Source organism: Octopus bimaculoides, chromosome 5, assembly GCF_046866305.1.
Source record: "Octopus bimaculoides isolate indiv1 chromosome 5, ASM4686630v1, whole genome shotgun sequence".
Classification (NCBI taxonomy): domain Eukaryota; kingdom Metazoa; phylum Mollusca; class Cephalopoda; order Octopoda; family Octopodidae; genus Octopus; species Octopus bimaculoides.
The window spans coordinates 20,813,797-20,836,230 of NC_142932.1; the positions used below are offsets into that span (position 1 = coordinate 20,813,797).

General features: G+C 37.7%; 1 protein-coding gene across 1 annotated transcript in view; it reads left to right on the forward strand.

Annotated features, from left to right (window-relative positions):
* LOC106879589 (E3 ubiquitin-protein ligase CHIP) overlaps positions 1-22,434 on the forward strand; it is a 77,095-nt gene that overhangs the window by 13,589 nt on the left and 41,072 nt on the right. Inside the window, exons 2-3 of the mRNA XM_052967921.2 lie at positions 9,598-9,796; positions 17,165-17,330. Of these exons, the coding sequence (XP_052823881.1) occupies positions 9,598-9,796; positions 17,165-17,330 (365 nt within the window). The remainder of the gene's footprint in view (positions 1-9,597; positions 9,797-17,164; positions 17,331-22,434) is intronic.

Consider the following 22,434-nt stretch of genomic DNA (forward strand, 5'->3'; position numbering starts at 1 on the left):
ATTCAGAACTTGAAGATAGATGAAATACCATTAAGCATTTTGCCTGGCATGCTAACAATTCTGCCAGCTCACTGCCTTAATCCCTTAGAATCATTAGCTTCTGTTTAGGTAAAGGAAGTAAAATTCTATATTTACCAATTTATATTTACACTTTTGTGATTTTATTGTATTTCTTTTCTGTCTGTGATATTTGGGACCAGATTGTTTTTTTTTTTTTTTTCTAATTGAGTTTCTGTCTTAACTAAATGAGAAAATCTCATTTAGTCTGTGGAGTTTTAAGTAGGGAATGTCTTAACTTCCTTTATTCACTCCATTGAATCCTTTGTAAGATAATCATCTTGTGATGGTTTAATGTAGCTTATGATTGATTTCATGTAGCTTGAACTGTTGCACACCAACCATTACATGCAACTTGTGACCACAGCTAGGGTCTGGTTTTGAAGGCAAAGTTGACTGAGATGTTTAGATGTCTCTCAGTGGAAGAAGAGTATTGGGATAACTCACTTTCCCATGACCTCCAGAGCAGAGGAAAGGTTGAATTCAGTACTACAAACTAAAGAAACACTTGTCAAATTTACAGTACTACTACTGCCTACATCAGAATGCTGTTCTATCTAACAGTTTCTCTTTACAGCCAAGTGAACTGGGTTATTTTTGAATTGTAACTGGATAATTTTTGGCTTGTTTTCTATCCATCACTTGTCCTCCTTTATTACATCTACATTCCCTAAACAGTTTCTTTTCCATGTTGGCATTGTTTAACTTGAGGATTTAGATGTGATCCAGTATTCTTGACATGTTTTGACATGAACCGGGTAATCAGTCTTTCATTTTATATATTCATATTATGTGTGTGTGTGTGTGTGTGTATATATATATATATATGTGTGTGTGTGTGTGTGTGTGTGTATGTATATATATATATATATATGTGTGTATGTCTAAATGTGCATGTGTGTGTATATATATATAATTATTTGGGATGGATGAAGACCTCAACTGTTTATGCAATCACAGTCTTTATAAATACATGTATAAGATAAATTTGAAAAAGATTGGGCCACAAACATTCTTGTTACATTCATTACTTATTGATTAACCCCCAAGTTAACTCTTATCAAAATGCCCCATGTTCAGAGATATTCTATTTCTGACAATCCCATCTTTCGTTCAGACATAATGTTTCTAATGTGTTCTAGTGACCATATAACAGCTCCCTTATTGACTTTTAGAAATTTTATTGATATCTATTGTGGTTAAGAATAGTACAACTGGCTAAATCAATATAGTTAGAAGTGAACCAACATAGTGATTGGCAGTTCATATCTAGTGACTGGTACTGCATTGTGTTTTCAATGCTAACCTTATTTAATTTCCATAGAAATTAGTGTTGCAGAGGCTCTCTCATTGGATTGTACTTTTTGCATTCATATAGTAGTGGATTGCAGTCATATTCTCATCATTCACCCCATTCACTGTCACTAGTCTGAGTTGTAAACAACTGTTTAGGGTAAATGCTTATATTTATTGCAATATGTGTAATTACCAAATATTATACACCCAAGTAGAGAAAGAACTTCACATTCTGTTGTTGAGAAATTTGACAAAAAGTATTTTTAGAGAAAACCTTAAAATATGTGACTATTCCTTTGGTGCCACATAAAAAACACTCATGCCGGTGCCTGGTGCCATGTAAAAAGCACTTGTGCAGGTGTCATGCAAGAGGCACTTGTGCTAGAGCCAGGTGTCATGTAAAAAGCACTTGTGCTGGATTCAGATGCCACATAAAAAGCACTCGTGTTGGTGCCAGATGCTATGTAAAATGCACTCGTGCCAGTGCCAGGTACAATGTAAAAAGTACTTGTGTCAGTGTCATGTAAGAGCACTCGTGTGGTGCCAGATTAAAAGCATGCACACATACTGTAAAGGGCATCCAGCTGTAGAAGCCATGTCCAAATTGGACTGGAACCTGGTGCAGCTCTCTGGCTTGCCAGCACTAGTTAATCATCCAATCTATGTCAGCATGGAAAATGGACATTAAATGATGATGATGATGGTAATTCTTTTATTTAAAGACTGTTAGCTTTCTCATTTTTGCCTTCATTTCTTTGTGTAATATATATATTGATTCACATATATTGATTTTGGTGACATGGCTTTTAATTTTTAGGGTTACAATACAAGTACATCAGGTTAGTATGGGTAAATCTTTGCTTTCAAGTCCTAGAGCTTAGTAGTTGGAAGGAGAAATGTAGGCAGTTAAGAGTACCTGGGAGAGAGGCAGAAGGATTGGTAAGAGTTTGTTAGGCGTATGAGTCATAGTGAAGAGAAGAAGAAAGTTAGTTTGAAGTGGATTTCGGTGAAGGTGTTACAACATCAAACAAATTAAACAAAGTAGTCAAATGTAGTAGACTAAATTGAGGGCAAACAGGACATAGCTTCACTCAGCAGTTAAAGTGTTTTGGTGAATGAATGTTTGCCAGTCAAATAGATGGACCCCACTCTTGTTTTTTTTTCTCGAAAGATTTTGTATAGGCACAGACATGGCTCATGAAGTAGGTGTGACTGTGTGGCTAAGAAGCTTGCTTTGTAACTACTTGGCTTTAGGTTCAGTCTCATTGTGTGGAACCTTGGGCAAGTGTCTTCTACTATGGCTCCAGGCTGACCAATTCCTTGTGAGTGAATTTGGTAATTGGAAATTGTGTGGAAACCCACTGTATATATGTGTTTGTGTTTGTACCCAACTCATTCACTTGAAAATCAGTGTTGGTTTGTTTACATCCCCATAACTTAGCAGTTCAGTAAAAGATCTTAATAAAATAAATTCCAGTCTTAAAAATAAACACTGTAATTGATTAGTAATGACTAAACACTTCATGATGGTGCACCATCATGGCTGCAGTCCTGTGACTGAAACAAATAAAAGATAAAGCCAGCTGATCTTGCAGATTGATACAACTGTTTTGTGTTGTGTTCCTGGAGGAAAGATAGTTTATAAAAGGGAAAGATAAGTTCTGGGTTCAGTCCCACTGTGTGGTAGCTTGAGCATGTGTCTTCTACACTGTAGCCACGGATTAATCAAAGCCTTGTGAGTGGATTTGGTAGACAGAAACTTGAAGAAGCCTGTCTTATACATACATACATATATATGTGTGTGTGTGACATATATACATACAATGGGCTTCCTTCAGTTTTTGCCTGCCAAATCCACTCACAAGGCTTTGGTCAGCGTGGGGCTATAGTAGAAAATACTCGCACAAGGTGCCCCACATTGGGACTAAACCTGGAATCATGTGGTTGGGAGGTAATCTTCTTACCATACAACCATGCTGTGTGTATGTGTGTATATTACATATGTTGTCTTCTCTTTATTAGTCATGTGCTTGACCACAGCCTGTTGGTCACTATATTTTTGACCACATGTAGACATATTTAGGCTGTGTTAGTAATTACTAGTTTTCACCTGCATTTGATTGGTTGGGTCAGTAATCCTTTTCTTTGTCCGACAGAAAGATAATAATATTCTAAGATTTGCCTTCGGAAAAACGGTTTAAGGATGAATTACTCATTAAAAATGCTGCTGTCCTGACATTTTCTTCAGGAATTTATTAATTATTCTTGTAAGATTTACACTCTGCCACTGTACTCAGCTGACATTTTCTGGATGTGTGTGCAGTGTGCGGCACTCCCCAAGAATGATTGATGCAGCTGTCTATAGGTCAACACACACTGCTCTAGTTTTGATTTTTGTGTTTATTGGTTCTGCATCTTTTCTTCTCTTTCCTTCCTTTTAATTAGTGAAACAATAATTAATTAGATAATGTGATTTAGTGTGCTTAGTAGAAGTGCATTATTAGTGGTGTGCTGCTTCAGTTCACACAGATAAAATAGTCCACCACTCACACACTCACACATGCACACACACACACCTGCTGGTATACATCCCTGCATTCATGTGTTTGCTTACACACACATAGACACTTTTCTAATAATCATATGATCCTTAATGAAATGAGCTCAGAAAACTTAACAGTTGTAAAATAATAGTCCAACACACTGCAATTTCTGATGCTATCTGCCTGGTAATCAAGACTGCTCATTGACACACTAACCATGTTATGTCTTCTTGTCTCTTTTCCTGCCACTGTGGTTTGATAGAATAAATGTCAGCTATATTCTGCACTTGATTCAATCTATATTGACCATTATTGTAGAAATTGGTCTTGTGTCTTAGAAGTAATTATATATGCAGTGTTTACTAAGCCACATAAACATGTATACTTAAAAGAACATATATTTTATAAATTTGTTTATTTTACTTCTATTTTTCCATGCTAGCATATATTATTTGAGGCATAGTTTTTTTATAGCTGGGTGCCCTTCCTGGTCTAATCCTAACCTGTTTTTCAAATAAGGGATCTCTTATTTCACCTGTTTTGGAAGCTGTGAAGCAGGTAGCTTATTTGTTGATAAAAATGATAGCTACAACATAGCGCATAGTGAGAGGCTTTCATCAAACACAAATGTAGAGAAACATAAGCACATACACACACACACACACACACACACTATCCTTCTTTCCATCCATCTACCTAAACACCAACCCACCTGTCCATCCATGGAGCAACAAGTTCAAAACAAGCTATGTCTGGCCGCTTAGAGTTAAAGTTATAGATTACATACATACATGCATGCATACATACATACATACATACATACATACATACATACATACATACATACATACATACATACATTCATTTGTTTAAATATATATCAGCATGTCCAGATATGTAAGTATATGTATTAGAAGACATACATAAAGCAAAACATAGAAATCTGCACATATACATACATACAAAAATACTCTGTTGATGTTGTTGAAATTCCAGTGAAGGAGCCTTGGATTTAGTTAGAAACTAGTTCTTTCCCTATTGACAAGAAATCTTGCAATAAAACTGAATAATGACATATGTACATACATACATACATACATACATACATACTCACACACATATACAGACATATGGTTTAATTTATACAGCTGGTAGCAAGAACATGGATGGCTAAGTGAATCACTGCATACTGAACAGCTGAGAGATCAGTAGTTCAAATTCGGATACTGGCACTACTATGTACCAGTGGCCAAGACACTTAACTCTCATTGCTCAAATCTAATTAACTCTGAGCAAGAATTGCAGTAGATATAGCTTACTACTGTAAGCAGTGGCAGCATTGTGAAATTGATATGTTTTAGTTTTTCACTGGTCTGAATTAGCTTAGTAGACCATGCAGGGTAAAAAAATCATCTCTCATCTGTGTAAACTGCAGATAAATCATCAACTCTCTTGATCTTGGTTATTCAATGAAAGCCATCTTTATATATATATATATATATATATATATATATATATATATATATATATATAATACAAAGAATATATATACATGTATACACACACATATGTACATACTTACATCTACATGTGTATATATATGCATATCAGGGTACAGGACGTTAGAACAATGAACTACAGACAATGGAACGAACACATAGGAAAACGGAAAGCCACTTGGAATATTCCTTCATCAGCTGTCTCTATTCTAACCTGACGTTTATAACGATAGATCGCAAGCCACTACACATTCTTTATTTTCTCTCCTTGTTTCTTTCTGTGTTCCTTCCCGTGGAAGAGTGTTATACTAATACATCTGTTTGTTGTCTACACCACCTGTCTTCGTCTTTTGTGTTTTTGTGAATTCTCCCTATATATATGTGTGTGTGTGTGTGGTGTGTGTATATGTATGTGTGTGTGTGGTGTGTATATGTATGTGTGTGTGATGTGTATATGTATGTATATATGTTTGTGTGTGTGTGGTGTGTGTATGTTTTTGTCTCCTTGTCTTAACATCATGTAATATTGCAAATGAATGTCATTCATTTCCAATATTTTGTGAAAACCTGTCTGACCATGCGGAAATATTACCTTGCTTGAAAACAGGTAAGGTTTGGTAACAAGAAGGGCATCTGGCCATAGTAAATCTTCTCCAGTAAACTCTGTCTACCTTGTGCAACCATAGAAAAGTAGATGTTAAAATGATGATGATATATATATATTATTTAATAATAGTTTGACTCAGCTTCCTGCAACTGTTTTAGGCTCATAGAATGAACCTATCTCATCAAGCATCTAGAGAAGAGTAAAGGGGTATGTGACAAATTCAAGATGATTTCTAGATGTTAGGCCTCTATTGGTCAACTCAAGTCACATGGTGTAATTGGTCTGGAAGCATCAGTTATTTTCTTTATTTTTAGGTCTGCTTGCTTGGACAGGATGTTGATAGGTAGCTGTTGCTACTATGTCTGGATGCTGCAGTATGGTCTATTTAGCAACATCAGTTTATTGCACTGGATGACACATATGGTAGGGTGGAATGTTGTCATGGTTTAATTACTGGTGAGTGATTTAGGGAGAACTAACACATTAATGGCAACGGTCTTACTGTGGAAGTAACCAGATTCAGTGGTGCTAGGTTGAAAAATTGAGGCCTGATGATTAGTATGAGTAGTCTATATAGGTGGGAGGTGTTAAGTACCTTGCCCATGTGTATGGAGCAGCCAGGCCTAAGATGGTATATCTGGCATTTTGGCTGCCAGTGGCTTCAAGTTCATTATAAGAATGTATCTGATGGCAACAATAAGATAGTTCATTTTTTTCTGTTGATGGATACTGCAAGTTGGTAGAATGTGTGTAGTCTCTTGCAGAGGCAGAGTTGGTAATTGTGAGTGTTCCAGGTGAGTAAGTGGGTGCCTGTCAATGATGTTCCATTCAATGTTGGGGAAGTGTTTCTGACGGTTGTGGAGTCTTCAGATAGAACAGGGCAGGGAGGTAGAATATTCTCTGTTCTGACATTGGAAGAAGTACATATACTTTGTATGACTGTCATACCTGTCCATGTAGTGTCTTATAGTACCATCAGATGGTGTGAGTGTGGCTCTATATTCCGCAGTTCTAGAGAAGCAGGATCCTTCCAGTGGGCAGTTGGTAGGATATAAAAGAAAATAACTGATGTTGCTTCTGGTTCAATAACACGACATGACTCAAGTTGACCAAATGAGACCTAACATCTAGAACTCCTCTTGAATTTGCTTAGTTGGTAAGTTTACATAAGGTGTTGTTCAGATTGTCAACTCACCACTACTCTGTTCTCTTTTCCCCTTCTCTTCTCTTTCTGTCCCTTTCTCTCCTTTTTGTCATGGCCCCAGATATATGCAGGCGAGGACTTGATGCTATGACTTAGGTATGTAGTTATGGACATTCTGATGTTTTCTTTGCTTTCACTTGCAATTCCGAACAGGATGAAATCTTAGCAGAGCTTTTTCCAGGAAAGTTCTACACCAATAGACATGATCTAACTGCAAAACTGTAATTTAGGGGATCCAGTATCATTATGGCTACAATATAGAAATCATTTGGTAAAAGATTATAAATACCACATTCAGTTGCAATGTCCTAGCAAGAGTATAGAATACGCTAATGAGATCTACAACACAGCATTAATTTTAATTGAAGATGAAGTTATTTCTATGAAAGGGAATGAATTGTATGAGTATGGTCTTCTTTAATCAATTGTTCTGATGTTGAGATTTTAACAGTGGAGGCGCAATGGCCCAGTGGTTAGGGCAGCGGACTCACGGTCATAAGATCGCGGTTTCGATTCCCAGACCGGGCATTGTGAGTGTTTATTGAGCGAAAACACCTAAAGCTCCACGAGGCTCCTCCGGCAGGGGATGGTGGTGAACCCTGCTGTACTCTTTCACCACAACTTTCTCTTACTCTTACTTCCTGTTTCTGTTGTGCCTGTAATTCAAAGGGTCAGCCTTGTCACACTGTGTCATGCTGAATCTCCCCGAGAACTACGTTAAGGGTACACGTGTCTGTGGAGTGCTCTGCCACTTGCACGTTAATTTCACGAGCAGGCTGTTCCGTTGATCAGATCAACTGGAACCCTCGATGTCGTAAGCGACGGAGTGCTAACACAATATTTTAACAATAGAACTATTAAAAGAAATTTCTTAAAACATTAAAGGCCTGTTGAAATATGTTCGTAAAAAGGAACCCAAACTGTTGCATGAATAAAATGTATTTTACAATGCTATACTCAAAAGGCTTTTATTTTATCGAAGGGGAGGATATTTTTTCTTGATGCTCCCGTAGGAACAAGCAAAATGTTTGTCACTAAGCTGTTACTTGCCAAAGTTCAACAACAGAGGAAAATAGCTTTGGCTGTTGTTTATTCAGGTATTGCTGTGATGCTACTTCTGGGAGGGTGAACAGCTTACTCTACTTTAAGATTTAGCTGACATTTAGCTTGAATTTAGCTAACAATGGTACACCAGTTTGTAATATTAGTTAACCATCTGGAATGGGACAGGTATTATGGAGGTGTCATCTCACTGTCTAAGATGAGTGCACGATGGCAAACAAAACGTCTTTAGAAGCTCTGAGTCCAAGCTTGCAGGATTTAAGAAATTCTGAAATATTGATGGGTGGAGTTACTGCTGTACTATCAGGAGACTTTCACCAGACTTTGCCTGTAATACCAAAAGGGCACTAAAGTGGATGGGTTAAAGGCTTACTTGAAAATGTGCCTACTTGAAGATGTGCCTATTTGAAGATGTCTGCTTGAAGATGTGTCTGCTTGAAGATGTGTCTGCGTGAAGATGTGCCTACTTGAAAATGAGCCTACTTACATTTAGATTTTAAGGTTAGAGTTTGGTGTAAGCACTTAAAATGAATGCTTTAGGTTAGAGTTAAGATGATGAGTATCTTTTTCAGGAGATTTACTATAAGTTAAATAAATTGCTTTGCAGTGCTACCATTTATTCCCTGAGTCTTCACCTGACACAACACCAGGTATTTCAGCTAGTATGTGTATATATATATATATATATATATATATATATGGGGTCATCCTGTAAATAATCCATTTTTTCAATTGCATAAACTAAAAGTTGGAGGGGACAGGATAAACTACCTGCTTCAACTTACTATAAAAGCATGTACAATTGGAAATACCAACAAGCACAGTTGTTGAGTTGTCATTTGAAGGAAGGATAAAAGAGAGGCAGGCTGGTGAAGATGTGACAAAGAACTGTGCAGGAAGACTTGACTGAGATGGGTGTCACCTGGGAAGTTTGGCTCAGAAGGTACTGCCTGGAGAACTCTCATCACCTGATGCTCTTTGAGTGAATGGAGATAACATCACATCATCATTTCACATATATGTGTGCCTTTGTATCTGTCCACTTCTTCCACTTGACAATCAGTGCTAGTTTGTTTACATTGCCATAACTTAGTTTGGCAAAAGGGACACACAAAATAAGTACCACACTTTAAAGATATAAATACTGGATCCAATTTGTTCAAGGCTTTGCTCCAGTGTGGCCTTAGTCCTCTCACTGAAACAGGTAAAAGTAAAAAGATAAAGCTGTGTGTGTGTGTGTGTGTGTGTACTCGTGTTATCACCATCAGTATTTCTAGCATGAGTTGATCATCTGATACTGATTGTTGCTGTTTGTTTCTTCATTTTCAGATCAAAAGCCCTAACACACCAACATTCTTCACTAATCGAGCACTGTGCCATTTGAAGTTGAAGCAGTGGGAACAGGCTATCCAGGATTGTCGACATGCTCTCGATATGGACAGATCACTTGTTAAGGGTCACTTCTTCTTGGGACAGGCTCTTGTTGAGCTTGGTTACTACGATGAGTCAATAGCCAGCCTAAAGAGAGGTTAGTATCATTTGAAATCTTGCTTTGTGTAAGGGAAATGATTTTGTATCTGGCATTATTGCTCTTAAATAAGAATGTTTATGTTCACAATGTTTAATACTACCCATCATTACAATAATAATAATAATAATCATCATCATCATCATCATCAACTTTACTTCCTTTCTCCATTATAAATGACAATGGATGTGGTGTCTCATGACTTGCCTTGTTCAGCTGTCTGTGAAATTCCTTGGAGACATTGTTCTCATGTTATTCTATCTTCTCCAGAATATTGGTAGTGTTCTGATCATTATCTGGAAAGTGCAGAGAAGCATTTTTATATAAAAACTATTACAAGCAGTTGAAGGTTACTTGTCATTATTTAACAGTTGCTATAGCAATAGGTCTTCAACATGACTTAGGTTGGTTGTGAACCTTAAGACTCAAAGTTGGTGCTTAATTTGGTTCCCAGGGTGTAAGTGTTTGAGATTATGACATACCTGCTGATGGGACACTGGTTCATTGTAGGGTTAACTTCCAGCTATTGTTGGGCTCGTTTATAGTTAAGTAAACTGAAGCAAAATGAAATAAAGTGTTTTGCTCAAGAACGCAATGCACTGCTTGGTCTGGGAATTGAAACCACAATCTTGTAATCATTAGTGCATTTCCCTAACTGCTGGGCCACATGCCTTCACATGCACCTTTCAAATATATTGTTTGATGCAAAGGTGAGTCAAGTTAAAAGATACTCATTGAGCAGCATCCCGAATGGTATAGGAGAGTTATTTGTTGTTGTTGGCACTCCGTCGCTTACGACGTCGAGGGTTCCAGTTGATCAGATCAACGGAACAGCCTGCTCGTGAAATTAACATGCAAGTGGCTGAGCACTCCACAGATACATGTACCCTTAGCGTAGTTCTCGGGGAGATTCAGCGTGACACAGTGTGACAAGGCTGACCCTTTGAATTACAGGCACAACAGAAACAGGAAGTAAGAGTGAGAGGAAGTTGTGGTGAAAGAGTACAGCAGGGTTCGCCACCATCCCCTGCCGGAGCCTCGTGGAGCTTTTAGGTGTTTTCACTCAATAAACACTCACAACACCCGGTCTGGGAATCGAAACTGCGATCCTATGACCACGAGTCCGCTGCCCTAACCACTGGGCCATTGCGCCTCCACATAGGAAAGTTATAGCTGGATGGTAAAGAAAATACTATCTCTGCAGTGATTTGATCAGTTGTGTTTGATAATTGTTCATGTTAAAGAAGACCATCAAAATTCTTCAACACCATTAAAAGCTGTGTACTGTTGGAGGCTTCTGCAAATTCTTTAAAACTGAGAACTGCTATAAGATATTTTGTTTTGATTCCTTTGATTAATTTATGTTTAATGAGAGATTTGTGGATCTGCTTGGTTGAAATCCAATTTCAAGCTTTCATAATAGTGATTCTGTATGGCACCTTATTTTCTTTCTCAGCATTTTACTACACATCTTTACTGAGATGCACATCAGGTTTATTACTCTATAATGTACAGCTTGGCTTAAGTTTCCTTTCTTAGGGTATTTTAGCTCCTTTTGACCATGTTTCTTCATTTAGTGTTTATTGCATACTTTTAATAGGAGCTATTATAAAGCAACTGTTTTCTATACTTCAGTGAATATGTTATTGGATCAACATGCTTAACTGGAATGTGTCTGACAGGTACCTTCCATTCTTTGTTATTTGTTGTATTTTCTTTCTTTCTCACTTTATTCCAGATTGTTCTAGCTAACAAAATCCTTAATGGGAAGTTAATATCCAGAGTATTTTCACAGTTACTAGCAATATGATTAATGTTTTAACTTTTAGTTTTACATAACTTACATTTATTATCAGCCCATGATTTCTGTCTTTTGTGTAGAAGGTACTTAGTGGGAATTTTTTTTTTTTTTTTATCGTGGATTACATGGAAGTGACCTTCAAGTTATGATGTTATAAACTTGTCTGTCATTCATTCCAGTCTTTTGATGTGGTTTATTTCTTCTGTAGCCTGAGTGTTTTGTTTCAGTTACCCATGTACAATCTACTCAATGAACTGGTCTATTTTTTTGATTTTCTAACGATGTTCAGTAGGTCTTCCCAATGTTTCTTGGACAGAGAGATCAGTGTTTGTTTACATTTCTTGTTTCTCTTCAGCTTCATTAACCATTGTCTTTATGATGTTTCTATTTTTGTGCTTGCAAACCAGAGTGTGATGGTTTCTGTCCTTTTTCTTACTCTGCTGAAGATGCTGCTTTAAGGTTACAAATCCAGGTCTCAGATCTATACAGATTTAAGGCCACACCAGCACTCGTTGAATGGGAAATGTGATTTAGCTATGTAGCTGTTGTTGTTGAAATTCCTAGTAACATGTAGTTTGTGAATTTTTGTTTTCCATCTCATTGCTCTCTTGTAGTGACCAGTTTGGAAGACTAAATGTCTGAATAGGCACAGCAAAGGTGTTGTGAGTGAAATGCTTGTTGTAGGCTGACCATACTCTCTTTACTCTTTTGAGTAAAAGTGGCATTGTCTTGCTTTTTATGCTTAATTATTTGTGGGGAGGGTACAAATTATGTATGTCTTATCACCAACAAAACATATTCAGACTTATCAGATTTCATCCCATTGTTTAATGTTGTTCTAGAACGGTGAAAGTAGTTGGTGTTCTGTAAGTATGTGCAGGCTAAAGTTGGGTACAAAGCTAACAGAAAATATGGTAACTTTCTGTATGGGTATACTGCTTATAGAGCCATCATCAGATCACTTTATATTAATTTAGGATCTTTCTGATTTGGCAGGCGCCACTTGTTTTCTTAACGAAACACTTTCAAACTTGGGACACTGGTAGAATGTGTCATATAAAACATCTTTTACTCTTAATGTTATTGAGAGAATTTTATCTTTTTAAAGTTATTTCGGGTTAAAATTGTCTTATTTCGGTAATTTCAACCAATCACTGACTTCTATTGAGGTGAAAACAATTACTGCTGTGGAATGTAAACAACACGGTGTGCGGTGTAATGGGATCTTTCCCCTTGAATAAAATTAGTGCCGTTGTTTGTCAACAACAACTATCGGCGGTAGTTATTTATGACATCGTTTGTGCATTTGTACTTGTTTTAGCTTTAGGGTTTTAGGGTTAGGGTTCGGGTTTTAGAGTTAGGGTTAGGGTTATGAGTATTTTGGCAACCAAAACCATGTGAGTGGATTTGGAAACTGAAAGAAGCTTGTCGTATATGTATAAATGTGTGTGTGTGTGTGTTTACGTCCCTGTAACTTAACGGTTCGACTAAAGTGACCAATACAATAATTACCAGGCTTAAAAGAAAAAAAACACAAGTACTGGGGTCGATTCAATCGACAAAACATTCTTCATGGCAGTGCTCCAGCATGGCCGCAGTTTAATGACTGAAACGAGTAAAACATAAAAGATTATTACTATTTCTTTTTGACGAAGATTAAAAAAAATCAAAAAATCTCTCACTTCACCGCCCAATCATGCGGGAATTACCTCCCTTGCATTACGTCGTCGACTTTATCACAGCGTCTACACACACGCACGCACACATTCACGTTCTCTCATTTGCTCTCTCATCCTTTTTGATGCATTGTCACCAATTCTTTTCCTTTCCCATGCTCTCTCATCTCCTTTCTATGTACTCTCTCACACTCATATACTCTATCATGTGCTTTCCCATTCACTCTGTCAGCCTTATATACTTTCACTGTCCCCCAAACTGTTGATCCAAGTTCATATTATAACGCTATGTTTATAACCTCTGCTACCTTCTCTCTGTCTAAGTACCTATCACACATGGCTGTGTCAGGTAACTACCTGGTTTAGCTAATTATAAACTCTCGCTTAAGTGAACTCGTTACTGAAATATCCAAAACAGCTGCACAACATTTATTGGTGATTAGTTTTCCAACAAAAGCTCATGTTGTCCCTTTCTCCTGTCTTCAATATTTTCCCATCTCATGGCACACTGTCATAATAATAATTATGTATAATAGTATAATGGGAATGAGGCTAGTATTTCGTAGATAGGCATAGCTGTGTGGTTAAGAAATTTGCTTTTCCCACCTGTGAGCTTGTGTTTAGTTCCATTGTGCAGCACCTTAAGCAAATGTCTTTTACTATAGTTTGGGGTCAACCAAATCCTTGTGAGTGCATTGGGTAGAAGGAAACTAAAAGAAATCCTTCGTAAAAGAAACCCTTCGAAAAAACACAAAACCAAAACCGGATGAGTATCTCAAGTCATTTAGAATATTTAATTAGAGTAAGGTGAATTTGAAGTAATTAATTAATTAACTAATTGGTTAATTAATTAACCAATTAGTTAATTACTTCAGATTCACCTTATTCTTATTAAATATTCTAAATGACTTGAGATACTTGTCCTACCTTGGATATGTTGTCCTTTTCCCTCTATACACCTGCCAACTCAGAAGCCTACTGCAGATCCCTAGCTCCAGCCTCAGATGTAAACTTGGAACCTAACAGATGACCAATTACAGTACTTACATAGCGTACCTATTCGTTTAGATCACCAGTGAACTAAACCCTCATATACTTTATATATATATATATATATATATATATATATATATATGTATATAAATGTGCTGTGCGTGAGAAGACCCGGCAAGTCAAGTGAGATCGTTTCCAGGGCCCCTGGACTGGCTCTTGTGCGGGTGTCACATAAGATGTACCATCCTGAGCGTGACCGTTGCCAGTACCGCCTGACTGGCCTTGTAGGGTTTTCGAGCGAGATCGTTGCCAGTGCCCCTGGACTGGCTCTTGTGCGGGTGGCACATAAAAGACACCATTTCGAGCGTGGCCGTTTTCATGCGGGTGACACGTAAAAGCACCCACTACACTCTCTGAGTGGTTGGCGTTAGGAAGGGCATCCAGCTGTAGAAACTCTGCCAAATTAGATTGGAGCCTGGTGTAGCCATCCGGTTGCACCAGTCCTCAGTCAAATCGTCCAACCCATGCTAGCATGGAAAGCGGACGTTAAACGATGATGATGATGATGATATACACACACACACACACACACACACACGATATATATTATCTTTTACTCCAGTCATTAGACTGTGGCCATGCTGGAGTATCTCCTTGAAGAATTTTAGCTGAATGAATCGACTCCAGTATATATTTTTTTCAAGCCTAGCCTGGTACTTATTCTCTCAGTCGCTTTTGCTGAACTGCTAGGTTACAGGGGTGTTAACATTACCAACATTGGTTGTTGAGCAATGAACACACACACGCACACACACACATACCACACACATGCTCACATACACACACACTCACACCCACACACACACACACACACACACTCACACTCTTAGACGCATTAATGTTTAATGTTATGTACAGTTATAGTAAAACAATTTTACATTAATCTGATGGATTACTCTATACTTTTGTAGAGTACAGATTTTTTATTCTTATACATGAATGTTGTTGACTGTGACTTCGAAGTTTCATCTGAAAATTCAAAGTCCATTATGAACAACATTCTTGTATAAGAATAATAACTAAATAAATATATATAGTTCCTCTCAAAGACTCCAAAGGCTGCTACATCTCAGTCACTTGAACAACTGGATATAGCAGCCTTTTGAGTCTGCTGTGATGAGTCTACAAACAAACACCCAAAATATCTAAGGGTATATTTTTTTCTCCCTCTGAAGAGATTATGCTCAGCACTGCCCTTAATTGAAACAGCTTTAAGGGATAATGATCAATTTGTTGCTGATAATAAACTCTTATTAACTTCAATATCACCATTTTCTTATTCTTCATTTGCCTGATTATATACCATGGTTTACATATAAACATATTATTTTATGGATCATTAATTTCTCCCCCAAATATTAGGTATTGAACCAGTATTTCCTTGGATGACACCATCCCTTCATGAGGTTAAAATAACCTTCGCCATGATAGATCGCTAGCCACTACACATTCTTTATTTTCTCTCCTTGTTTCTTTCTATGTTCCTTTCTGTGGAAAAGCATAGGCTCGAAATGTTAAAGACTTTTTCACTTCCCAAACGTTATACTAATACATCTGTTTGCTGTCTACACCACCTGTCTTTGTCATTTGTTATTTTTGTGAATTCTCCCTATATATATATATATATATATATATATGATGGGTTTCTTTCAGTTTCCATCTATCAAATACACTCACAAGGGTTTGGTTGACCCAAGACTTATAGTAGAAGATGCTACTTGCCCAAGGTGCCACACAGTGAGATCGACCTCAGAACTATGCGGTTGGGAAGCAAACTTCTCATTACATAATGTGTGTGTATATATACCCTTGTTTACCATCATGTGATGATGGTAAACAAGCATCACTGTTATATAAGTGGTGTTCTTCATTTCCAGTTTTTCACAAAAAAATATGTCTGGTCATGGGAAAATATTACCTTGTTTGGAACCAGGTGAAGTTGGCAACAGGAAGGGCATCTAGCTGTAGAAAATCTGCCTCAATAAATTCCTTCTGACCCATACAAGGATGGACAACAGTGCATTAAACAATGATGATGATGAATCCAACACAGTGTGCAAGTAAACTAATTACATGTATCGGGTGTTCTTGACTGACTGTTCATTGCATGTCTGTGTTTGAGTGTCTTGGTTTGTACTTATGGTCTTATAACTGTTGTCTATTTATGTGCTGTTTATCTTCTGGTCAGCTCTGATTGAGCAGACCAATGGTGAAAGGTATTCTAGCCAAGACTATGCTGCCTTCTTAAGAGTATCTAGGAATACATTATTCAAAGTCTCTGTCCATTTTCCAAGAGAAGATGTGATGTGATGAAGATTTGGCTGGTGTATCTAGTTGTTCAAGTGACCAAGATGTGGCAGCCCTTAGAGTCTTTGAGAGGAACTATCTTTTAGTGTTAGTGTATGAGTAGGAAGTATCTGAGTGTATATTAATGAGGTGTGTTATTTCTTTACTACCCACAAGGGGCTACACACACAGGGGACAAACAAGGACAGACAAACGGATTAAGTCGATTATATCGACCCCAGTGCGTAACTGGTTCTTATTTAATCGACCCCGAAAGGACGAAAGGTAAAGTTGACCTCGGCAGAATTTGAACTCAGAACGTAGCGGCAGATGAAATACCGCTAAGCATTTCGCCCGGCGTGCTAACATTTCTGCCAGCTCGCCGCCTTTATTAATGAGGTGTGTGTTAGTGTGTGTGTGTGTGTGAGTGAGAGAGAGAGAGAGAGAGAGTGGGTCCTGAATTTTGCCCTCTATTGCTGTACAATACTTATCTGTTGGCCTGTGTTGGCTGTAAAGTAACTAATATTGTTGTTGCTGTTGTCTCTGTTTCAGCTTATGACCTTGCCAAGGAACAGAGAATGAACTTTGGAGATGACATTGCAAGTGCTCTCCGAAGTGCCAAAAAGAAACGGTGGAATGTCATAGAAGAGAAACGCATCCAACAGGAAATAGCACTTCAAACCTACCTCAACAGACTGATCTCTGAAGAGCTTCAAAGGTAGGTCTTTAGCTACAGATGGTTGTAGTAGTAGTATTCTGGATTGTTTTTGTTTTGAAGCTGGTGTAGTTATCACGGTGTTGAGGTTATTCTGATGGTGTAGTTTTGTTGCTGTTCAACTCCAGGTCAGCCCTGCTCTAGAAAATCTACAAGGTGTTCCTGCCATGGCCATCTCTTCTTTATTTTCAGGCACATGTCCATCTAAAGTATTCTCCTTTTTAGTTCTGTAGAATGTAATTTGAAGGAATTTTGGTTGCTCTTTCCAGTAGGTTGAGTGGTCTCATTGTAGCTTCTGTATTGGCTTATATAGTTTTGTTATTGTTGTGATATAGTGTAGTTGTTGTTATTGTGTTGGTGCAGTTAATGTAGTAGTGATGGTGGTTGTTAACATGAAAGGAGAAATAACTCTTGTAAAGAATGACATGTAATCCAACAAACATGTTGTTGTTTTGAAACTGCAGATCAGACAAATGACTAGTTATAAACCATCTGTAATCACTTCAATACCTGGTGTGTAGCACACCGTACACCTGTACAGGAAATGTCAATTTGATGGAGGAAGTGAGCTAATGTCTAGCAAAAACATTTGACCACTATAACTAAACCCTCTGGGCAGGCTGTTCAGCAAGAAATTGCAGAACCTTCATTTGTCATCTATGGCAGGAAAGCCTATGAATAGTATATTTAACTGTCTTGGCTTCTGGTTATGTGTTATGCAATGGCTATTTCGGTTGTTGCTGGACGTGTTTATGTGCAGAGTCTGGGTTTATGTATGCTGGTTGTTCTTTTTTTTATGCTGTTGTAGTGTAGGCAAGTTTGTTGTTGGAGCTACAAACTTTATCAGGAAGAAACAGCATCATCCTTGCTTGGTTCTGTGGTTAAGAAATTTGCTGCCCAACCACATAGTTTCAGGTTCAGTCCCACAGTATGGCACCTTGAGCAAGTATCTTTTGTGATAGCTTTGAGCTGGCCAAAGCTTTGTGAAGATTTGGAAGATGTTAACTGAAAGAAGCCCTTTATATATATATATATATATATATATATATATATATATATATATGTATGGTATTTTTATATAAGCTTAAATTTTATGGCGATCACCATGCAATGACTAAGGAAAATAGTCTAATAACAAGGCATATAAGCCCTTGACAGAACAAATGCTTTCCTATCTGTGTAAGACTTGAACCCACATCCCTTTGTTAATGCAACTAAGTGTGTTACCTTTACACCATTGAATTAGCCTCCCTCTTTCTGTCAAATTTAAGAACTATACTAGTTTGTATTTGTTTTATGTGAACAAACTTTCTATATAAGCTTTTGGTGCGAATGGCTTTATTATACGGTGCTGTATTTTACAATCCTGTAAATAATAATATTGGTATTTTTTTTTATATAGGCTTAAAGCTTATGGTGACCACCATGCAATGACTAAGGAAAATAGTCTAATAACGGGTCTTATATTAGACTATTTTGCTTAGTCATTGCACAGTGATCACCATAAGCTTTAAGCTTATATGAAATATACGATTATTATTATTTACAGGATTGTAAAATACGGCGCCATATAACAAAACTATTCGCACCGAAATATATATATATATATATATATAAAATAGAGAAAATTGAAAATGCAAAGTTAAGGCAGTCAAACAGATTCGCATAAATAAAATCATTGGCACGTAAAAGCACCCACTACACTCTCGGAGTGGTTGGCGTTAGGAAGGGCATCCAGCTGTAGAAACTCTGCCAAATCAGATTGGAGCCTGGTGTAGCCATCCGGTTTCACCAGTCCTCAGTCAAATCGTCCAACCCATACTAGCATGGAAAGCGGACATTAAACGATGATGATGATGAAGTAGTTGAAGTATATATATTTAAGCAAGCATGTGGCCATTTGCATCCGAAGTGTAAAACTTTTTATTAGGAATTTTTTTGACTCTGCTAGATTATTAGTACGATGTAATTTTCCAAAGAGGACATCATCCTGATAAAGGGGACATTGCATATATGGATTATTTAATTTTTAATCATGACCGGTAATGTACCCCTGAAACAGCCGTAGATTGAACATCCTCCAATTTTGGACCCTTTTTATTTCTGTATTTTTAACCTTGAAATTTAGCCCACACTTGTTTTAGAATTTTGACCTCATACAGCTTTTATTTTGTAATTTTCATCTTATAATCTATATGTATAGTGAATTTTAGGCGGTTTGCCATTTTAAAATTGAGATTTTTATTCCTCAACCTCTCATTCAACTTGCACCTCCCATATTTATCATGCATAACTCCTTAGTTGTAATTTTTATTTATATGTAATTTTATATATTTTTATATATCGTCTATATCTTTCTGTATGCTTGGTTTTATATTCTTTATTCCCTTGGAGAATCTTTGTGCCTGTATATGCATAGTTTATGCTAATATATATAAATATATATGCTTCAACTACTTTCGTTGAATGATTTCATTTATGTGTTCAGGAATCTGTTTGACTGCCTAAACTTTGTGTTTTCAATTTTCTCTACACTATATTTTTTCGCCTTGGCTCTCAATGAGCACTCTGTAAACAGCCCATATATTTTAAAATATATTTAATATATGGCGAGAATGGATGAATATAGCTGTGTGAAAAAGTGTCACACCGTACCGGTTGAGGGAACCTGTGGAAGAGGTAGACCCAGGAAGACCTGGGATGAGGTGGTGAAGCATGACTTTTGAACATTAGGCCTCACCGAGGCAATGACTAGTGACCGAGACCTTTGGAAATATGCTGTGCTTGAGAAGACCCTACAAGCCAAGTGAGACCATAACCCGTGGCCTAGGCCAGGGGTGAAACCAGCCCACTTATGCATACCTTTCCTTCATTGGACACTAGACTCTGCTTGCGAAGACCTGTTGAAGCAAGTGAAATTGAAATCAAAATCAAATTCGATGACTAGCATCCGTGCTAGTGGAGCGCTAAGAGCACCATCTGAGCGTGATTGCTGCCAGAGCAGCTGACTGGCTTCCTGGATGTAAAAAGCACCATTCGAGCGTGATTGTTACCAGTGTCACCTTACTGGCACTTGTGCCGGTGGCATGTGAAAAAATATTCGAGTGAGGTCGTTGCCAGTGCCGCTGGACTGGCTCCTGTGCAGGTGGTGCGTAAAAACACCATTTGAGTGTGGCCGTTGCCAGTACCACCTGACTGGCCCTCGTGCTGGTGGCACGTAAATGAGAGGCCCTACTGTGAGCTTGTGCTCTACAGGAATTAGTTTTGATGTGATGGCTTTTGTGCCTCAATTGCACAAAAGCCATCACGTCACAACTAGGACTGAATGTTGCGGTGGTCTCATCATCTACATGCTGTACTAAACCTTTTCCTACTCCTTCTACAGGATCATTTCCTACTCAAACTTTATTCCCTTTAATCACTCAGGTCAAAATAGGTCTGAACTGCATAAAAACACCCAGTTGTTCCTTGAACTATACTTAGGCTATCTTTCAGTTTTTCACCACATATTGGTGATAGAGATAGTTTTATGAACGAATCAACAGACTGACTGAGATGGTTAAATGGAAAGAAAGATAAGGCAGATGGCTGTACAAGTAGACAAAGACAAATGGCTCTATGGGAAAGAGAGAGAGAGAAAAGTAGACATATATGTATGGTAGAGAGAGAGAGATAGACAGGTGTATGTATGGGTAAAGAGATAGGTGTATATGGGTAGAGAGAGAGATAGACAGTTGTATGAATCGGTAGATAGAGAGAGAAAAGTAGATAGATGTATATATGGGGAGAGAGAGAGAGTGAGAGAAGTAGATAGATGTATGTATTTGGAGAGAGAGAGAGAGAGAGTGAAAGAGAGAAGTAGACAGATGTATGTATGGGAAGAGAAAGAGAGAAGTAGAAAAATGTATGAATAGGGAGAGAAAGAGAGAGTGAGAAAGAGTGAGTGTGTGTGACATGTATGTATGGGTAGAAAGGAGAGAGATAGATGTATGTGTCGGGAAGGAGAGAATGAGGGATGTATGTGTGTGTGAGCGAGAGAGAGAGGTATATGTATGTATGACTTGGAAGATTTATACATGGTAGAAAGAAAGAGTGATGTATGCATGTTAGATAGACAGACAGAAGAAAGAATGGGTAGAGAAACAGAGTGGGGTATATGTGAGTAGAGACACATAGACAGATATATATGTATAGGTAGAGACACAGATATTACATGGGTACACAGAATAGACATACTAATGTTGTATAGATAAAGAGACAGGATGTTGTTTGTATGGGTAGAATGAGAGACAATGGTAGAGAGAGAATCAGACAGAAGGGTGTATGGGTGTAAGGAATAAACAGATGTAGAAACAAACAGATGTAGACCAACAAACAGATGTAGAAACAGATGTTTGTCTGGTGAAAGTGAGAGAGAGAGAGAGAGAGAGAGTCATACAAATGATTGTATATGTAAAGAGACAGGCAGATAGATGGCTATATGTGTAGAGAGAAAGGTAGGCAGGATTCTATATAGTTGGAGAGACAGACAGATGGCTGTATATGTAGAAAGATAAACAGAGAGGTGGCTGTATAAATAAGGAGACATACAGACAGACAAATATGAGTAACAAATGAGACAGTTACAAAGAAAGGGCTTAATGAGCAGACATATGAGGGAGACATGAATGAATTCACACAGATATTTGGGTAGGTAAACTGATAGACACACTGACGTCTGGCTGGATTGGTAGACATGCTGACATCTGGCTGGATGAGTCAAGAGACATGTTGACATTTGGATGGTTGGATTGATTGACACATGGATGTTTGGATTGTTGGATCAGCAGCGTACTGACATTTGGATGGATGGATTGATGGTTGGGTTGATAGACATAGTAATGTCTGGACAATTCGATTAATGGACACATTGACATCTGGATGGGTATATTGACTGACATAGATATTGATACGGATAGACTGATAGACATACTAAGTGAGAATGGATAGATTGTCATCCATTTAGATATATTGATAGACATACCGATGTCTAGATGGTTAGATCAATAAGCTGACAGATATCAGGATGCATTGAGTTGTAGACACAGGTGTCTTATTTGAGACATTC